The sequence below is a fragment of the Uloborus diversus genome, chromosome 7 (assembly GCF_026930045.1).
Source record: "Uloborus diversus isolate 005 chromosome 7, Udiv.v.3.1, whole genome shotgun sequence".
Taxonomy (NCBI): Eukaryota; Metazoa; Arthropoda; class Arachnida; order Araneae; family Uloboridae; genus Uloborus; species Uloborus diversus.
The window spans coordinates 68,411,682-68,419,018 of NC_072737.1; the positions used below are offsets into that span (position 1 = coordinate 68,411,682).

The 7,337-nt window shown below is 35.3% G+C and overlaps 1 protein-coding gene across 2 annotated transcripts in view; it reads left to right on the forward strand.

The window, feature by feature from the left end:
- Window positions 1–7,105, forward strand: part of LOC129226063 (regulator of microtubule dynamics protein 1-like) — a 32,495-nt gene extending 25,390 nt beyond the window's left edge. For both annotated transcript variants that reach the window (XM_054860645.1, XM_054860644.1), the window contains exons 7-10: window positions 1,561–1,648; window positions 1,762–1,792; window positions 2,579–2,712; window positions 6,859–7,105. In XM_054860645.1, coding sequence (XP_054716620.1) covers window positions 1,561–1,648; window positions 1,762–1,792; window positions 2,579–2,712; window positions 6,859–6,906 — 301 coding nt within the window. In that variant the 3' untranslated portion in view covers window positions 6,907–7,105. The remainder of the gene's footprint in view (window positions 1–1,560; window positions 1,649–1,761; window positions 1,793–2,578; window positions 2,713–6,858) is intronic.
- The last annotated feature ends 232 nt before the right edge of the window (window positions 7,106–7,337 follow it).

A 7,337-nucleotide genomic window follows, 5' to 3' on the forward strand; every position in this document is an offset into this window, starting at 1 on the left:
CCTCTATATGCAGGAGAATATCAAGAGAACAGCTTCACAGCCTCAACCATCATCATCTTTAATTTTTTACTTACATTAATTATTATTACTTTATCTACTATAGGTGTAATAGTGTTGCATATCCTAATTTTTCTAATATTAGTTAATGAAAGTATAATATACGAGGGCTATCCAGAAAGTAGATTACGTTTTGGAATAAAAAATAAACAAAGTATAGGAAAATTTTTTTATTATATACAGATGAAAGCCACACTCAAATACTACTTTTCGACATAGTCACCATACAAATTAAGGCATTTATCGTAGCGATGCACGAGCTTGGAAATTCCTTCGTCGAAAAATTCGGCCGCCTGCGCCTTCAACCACTCCGTTACCTCCTCTTGCAGCTGTGCGTCGTCATCAAAACGCTGCATAGCCAGCCACTTCTTCATTGCTGGGAATAGGTGGAAGTCGCTCGGTGCCAGGTCGGGACTGTACGGTGGATGAGGAAACAACTCCCACTTAAAAGATTCAAGAACTTTACGAGTGACATTTGCCGTGTGGGGCCGGGCGTTGTCGTGAAACAACAAGATCTTAGAGCTCATTATTCCTCTGCGCTTGTTTTGAATTGCTCTTCTGAGTTTTTGGAGAGTTTGGCAATACCTTTGAGAGTTTATTGTAGTGCCTCTTTCCAGGAAGTCCACCAAAATCACACCTTTTCTGTCCCAAAAAACAGTCGCCATGATCTTCCTTGCCGACATTGTTTGCATGCATTTCTTGGGTTTTTGGGGAGAACTTGTGTGCCCCCACTGCATTGATTGCAATTTCGTTTCACAGTTCACGTGTTTCACCCATGTTTCGTCACCAGTAACGATGCGATCGAGTAAAAAGTCACCATCCTTATGGTAAGCGTCCAAAAAGTTCAACGCTGCAGCCATTCGCTGATTTTTGTGGTCCTCTGTCAAGATTTTTGGAATCCATCTTGCACAAAACTTGTGGTAACCAAGCTTTTCGCTGATGATTTCGTGCACCAAACTTCGCGAAATTTGTGGAAAACTTAAAGAAAGTTCCGTTATTGTGAAATTTCGATTTTCCCGGACTTTAGCATCGACTTTTTCGAGAAGTTCGGCGTTCACTATGCTGGGTCTCCCACTTCGATCTTCGTCGTGAACATTGGTTCGGCCATTTTTAAATCTTATGACCCACTGACGCACTCCACCTTCAGTGATAATGTTGTCCCCATACACTTCACAAAGCTGCCGATAGATTTCTATCGGTTTACAGTTTTTTGCAGTCAGAAACCTTATTACTGCGCGCACCTCGCAGCTCGCGGGATTTTCAATTAACGCAGACATTTCAAACCGTCACAGTATCTGAACGAACACAGCACGAACCTCTCACTAGCACGGCTAGATGCAGACTGAGCTGCGCAACGCTTTGACCCCAAGATGGCCGCGCTAGCCCCGCCCCTAGCGGACACAGACGAAAACGTAATCTACTTTCTGGATAGCCCTCGTAAAAAATCAATTTTAAAAATTTTTAAAACTATTTTATTTATGCTCCAACTTTACTAAATTCTAGGTGTTTCACATTCGCTGATATGCCTTGGTATCAAAGAAAAGCAGCAGCTGCCATATTTGCTTCACCTCCGACATCAACCTATGAAGAAGTGAGATGTTTTTTTCAGTTTAAAGCATGAAAACTAATATGCTTATTACTCAATTAAGAAGTTTTTCATATTAAAAGCAACACTAAAAAATTAATATTTCATTGTATTTTCAGGCTCTCCAATTCTTTGAAAAAGCTGAGCAAAGTAAGAATTTGGTTTTGCTTTTTTAAAGATCTGCCGGTCTTCACAGTCGGCAGATTTTTTTTTACTGTAAACCATGATTATATATAATTCGTTATTGGTTTAAAAATTTAATTATTTATTGCCAAATTTTGTCTCGCTGATGCACTTCCAGTAAAGCCAATCACAATGTCCTGCCTTCAAAATTGCTATGTAGTTTATGAGCAGCCTGTTCATATGTTCACATCCATTTTGATAGATTAATTCCATGGATATTAAAAATAAGGAATAAAATTTAAAAAAAAAAAAGAATAATAAAAATAACTCTTTGAATGTTAACTTGGCGGAACAAATTCTAATTTTCTCCTTCTCCTTTTTAATATGTTTTTATTTTCAGTAAGTTACCGTCCTATAGCCAGGGATAAGGCAGAAATTCATGAAAAACACCGCCAACACTTCAGTCCTCGACTGGAATAATTGAGTTGGTGGTGTTTTTCATGAATGTTTTTATTTATTTAATCAATATTTCTTTTAACTCTTCTTTCTTCTGACAGAATGGAGGTTTCAGTCATCAGTCACATAGAGAAATTTTTTAAATGGTTTCATACTGGTTTAAAAATTTCCCGCATGAGTTCATGCCCGGTATTTCCCTGGATGTGATTTTCTTGGTACCGGTATAAACCTTATTGCCACTGGTGTCAGTTAGATATCGGTTGTTGGAATTTTTTTCCAGTGTAGTTCAAAATAATAAGTGCAATATTAATAACGAGATTTGTTTCGCTAATAGTGATCTTATTATTATACTCCTAGTATGTCCGAAATTTTACAGTATGAATCTCCTCATGATTGGCAAGTGCTATTTAAAAATGAAGCAAGAAGACAAAGCGATACTTTTCCTGAAACAGGCTTTAGAGTATCCAGTAAAAACCCCAGACGATCAACAGGTTGGTGGAATTTATACTCTAAAACTTCAGAAAATGTTTACTGTCAATTGCTTTTTTTTTCTCTTCCTAATTTAGGAAACCCAATTCATACAGATTGGGCCAAAGGTAGCGCACTTCATTTGGGAGGGGGGGGGGAGAGAAAGGAGGAATAAATTGTCAAATTGAGGTAGTGTCCGTTTTCCACGAGAAGGCACTTGACTCCTCCTTCGTCAGGTAGTATCCGATAATTCTATTTCACTGTTTTCGGCAGAAGGTATATTCGGATCATAGCATTTTGCTGTAAAAGCAGCAGTTTTTAAAATGTAAGAATAACTAAAACGGCAGCAGACAAGTGAAGCAAGTGATGTAAAGGACACTAAGACTTTTTTGCACATTAAAATGCAAGCCCAAGTTAAGGTTGTCTCATTTAGAAGCGCTGGATATGTTTACCGATAACCGCCGCGTAAAATGGAACTCTGCGTTCGAGAAGGCGTGGCGAAGTGCCTTCTCGTGAAAAACGGACAGTACGTACATAGTTCTTTTTTCCATTGGAAAGACCACCTAAAAGAATTTCAAACAACATCGGAACAACATTTGAAGTATTGAATAAGTTTTTTTTTCGCGAAGGCACATAGCATGCAGCATTTTTTTTTTTTTTTTTGGAAACATTTTACTGATTGCGTTGGACTGCAAATGGCCACCAAGCCAAGATCACTCGGCAAGACACCCATTACTTTTTCTTTTGAAGATTTGTTAAGGACAGAGTGAACGCAACTCCAGAACTTGATATCGATGAGCTGATGAAACCACGAATTATTCAGTCTGCTGAAATCCTGCAAAAACATAGTGATTGGCCTTCGGCTTAATATTTTAACGTATCACAAACGCGTGGGGGGGGGGGGGGGGTATAACGTGTGGAGGTATGATATTTTAGAAGCTCATTCAGCTCGATTTTGTTCGATTCGATCGAATTCTTTCTAGCATAGCGAAAAATTTCCTTCTGAGTGGGGCAAAAGAAATTTTTGGCTGCCTGATTGATCGATACAATTGATCGAATTCTGTTAGAGTTGAATGAGCCCCTAAAGTTGTGACCTCTACCTCTACTTCATTGTTTGCAACTGTAAACTAGATTTTTTAAAATTTCCCTAGTTTAATTTTTTTTGGTAGAAAATTATTAAGTTTAGGATACTTGCGGCATATTTAAATATTTTTTGATTTGAATAAAAAATTTTGTGGTATACGTGGGGCAACTCTTTATTAACTTAAAATTTTGCATTTCCAAAAAAAGTTTTTTTTTGGTACACCCTAGCGTACAATTGCTTCAGCTAAACTGCCTGGGTCTGCAAAATCTCAAGGGTTATCACACGGTCCTGCAGGTCAATGGACCTGGGCACCACAACTTTAAGGACGCCAAAATAGGGTTTTTTTTTCTTCCCTTTTTCGGAAACTACTACTTTGAAAATGTGCAGATTTTCTCGTGAGAGGGGGACCAACTTTTACCCCCAAGAACAAATTCCCGATTTTATTTTGATTAAGTTTCACATTTCTCATGCAAAGCAAATCAACTCTTGAACCCCAAGTAAATAAATCCATACACATATGTAAAACTTTCTTCTCTGAAGCATCATGATGCCGAATTGCCGATCGTCCCTGGGTGAGGATTAAATTTTTGCAAAATGGTCTATAAATAAGTAAAAATGGCAAATAGAAGGACTTGATGAACTATCAGACTTGAAAATTATTTGAAAAAAAAAAAAAAAGATATTGTTATCGTTCAAAATCTAGATAACGTTATCAAAGGTCTTGAGCAAATTAATTTGCAAATGAGGAGTAAATGGTGAATCTGTTACAAAATAAAAAAAATAACTAATCTACCAAAAAATGGAATTTTATGAAACATTTCATCCACTACTGAAAGTTTAAAAATCAGCTAAAAATACTTTGTGTGTATCCTTACTTTCATTGGAATATTTTTTAATAAATAAATAATTCAATATTATATGTTATGTTAACAATTTTAATTAATTCGGTTCTAATCTGCACATACAACTTTTACTTATGTTTTGATGTACCATTCTTATTTTACTGTTTAGTCTCTCAATTTGATCGTTGTTTTATTTTATTGGAGAAAAATTTACATTTTGAAGGTAATAAAACATCATACTTCATTGGTATCAGTGGCGCCGACTCCATAAGGCTTGAGGGGGCCCGAGCCCCCTCAATAGTTTGTATTGGGGGGCAGAGCCCCCTCAATAATTTAAGAACATTATTTGTCATATTATGGTTTCTAAAATCACAAAATTATGTTGGTATTTTTAACTTTCCTTGTTTGAAGATAGTTACATTGTAAAGTACATTCAGTAATCAATTAAAACAAATAACTATTGCAGTAGTAAACAGGTTAATTGAAAACGAGTGGTGTGAATAATGATAGTGTTACGGTGCTGAGAGCACTCATAGAATTTGTTCCAGTGCGCGAACCTTCGAGTGAAATCTGTAGCCGGCGGCGGTCTCATCTAATTGTTGCTGATCTGAAAAAAATATATCAGGGTTTGATTTGTATATTAAATGGAAGGCGTGATAGTTTTCTTCAATTATTAGAGTTAATAAAGTAATCTCTCTCTCTCTGTTTTAACTTTTTTAACTCTATTAAAGCATTAATTTTGAGACATTATTTTTATTTAATGAACTCTGAGCCTTATTCAAAGCAAACTTAAATTAGTTATTTCACTTATAGTAATCAAAGTGCGACAGTAATCTTTTATGCTTTATTCTTTTAATGATAGTTTAGATTTATTTAAACATCATTTCAATCTTTTCAGAGCTATATATTCACCGCTCTGTAATAGAATAAAAGCATAGTTATTACTGTAAATTAAATTAGCTTTTTACGAAAATACCATGAGTGTTCTTTTTTTTCAAAGCCAAAAAATGTCTGCTTGTCGAGTTTCTCAGAGTGTCGATTTACCGAGATTTTTGCGGTTCTAATGTTGATCATATGACTCTAAAATGCTTAAAAAGACTTTAAAACTCACTATTTTTTATCTCAAATTTAGAAAATTTCCCCTGGCAAGGCCCCAGTAATGGCACCCTCCCCCCAATAGTTGTTATAAATCGGTGCCATACTGGAAGTTCCTTTTCATGCAAGTCAAGTGCACTACCTTGTATAGTGCCGTAGCCTAGCTATGGCACTTCACGGCTCCCCACAAAATGGAACTGTAAAATTGTCCCTCACTTAAGGCAAGTGACATGATCTAATTGAAGCAGAAAATTTGTGTACCAATTTTTAGCTTTTTTACTTTGAAAACGCCATGTCACATATTGTTTGTTTGTATAAATTACACACACCAGAAAATTAGCATTTTCAAGGCACAAAAATCTGAATTTTTTTCGGGGGAGGGGCTCCGTGCTTTAACATACTTCCTAGACCCTGGTGACATCGTGCCCCCCCCCCAATAATTTTTCCAAGTCGGCGCCCCTGATTGGTATAAACGTTTCATTTTCAATAACTCCTGTTTCCTGTTTAGTTCAAAGTTCATAGAGTGTTTTTAAGGAACAAAACTAAAAAAGGGTATAAAAAATATCTGTGCACTCCCCCCCTTTTTTTACAAAATATAAAATTATGTAGAAATTAAAGGGCTTGTTAAAAATTAAAAAAAAAGTGTGCAGAACAAATTAACACTTTTTTCTTCATAGACCGAAATTGAATAACGTATAGTGCTTCACCAAAAATTGTTTTAAAATTTGTTTTATTTATTTTATTCATTCATTTATTTTGACACTGTCATCAGAGATGGGAAACTTTTTAGAGCTTAGAACCCCTCCTTTTTAGAAATTCTGATCACGAGTCTGAAAAGATTACTCGTAAAAAAAACGTTGAAAACTGTTTGAGGCCGGAATGTCACTTGACCCAAAAAAAAAAAAAAACCAAACTGCTTCTTATTTGCGGCTGAAATAACTACACTAAACCTTCTCTACTAGATGTCTACTCCGTGTCTGCAACCGAACATTGAATGCGGAAACCATTGTTTCTTTTGATATTTCCATCAGTTTTGGCAAAATGTTACAGATAATATTTTTGCTGAAATGCTGGAAATATAAATCAGTTTTTCAGCGCTTCTCTATTGCTAAAATGCTTCCTTATTAATTTTATTTTTATTTTCACAGGCACATGCAGAAGCAGAAAAACTACTTAAGAATCTGAACGCAAATTAGAGAATGAACAGTGCAATACAGCTGTATCTCCAAAATATAAATATATTCATTTATACTGTTATTATTTTTAATTACTGCTTTAATAAATTAAATGATTTATTTCAACTGTATTTATGAAATAATCCAAACAGCCATTGAAAATATCAGTAAACAAAAATTCCAACACGAATTAAACTTTGAAAATAAACTCTCTCTCAGATATGGTTCTCTCTCTCTCTCTCTGATATGGTTTCTATCTCTCTCTCTCATTCTCTTTTTTTTTTCAACATCTGTTAATTATTCTCCATTTTTGACTGTCAGTAAACTCAGCTAAAAAAATATTACTTTTTGAGAGCCTAATATGTTAAAAAAAAAAAAAAAAAAAAAACCCAGATCATGACAAGCATGGCTCTTTGTGTAAATAATGAATTAAACTTTCAAACCTTTTTACA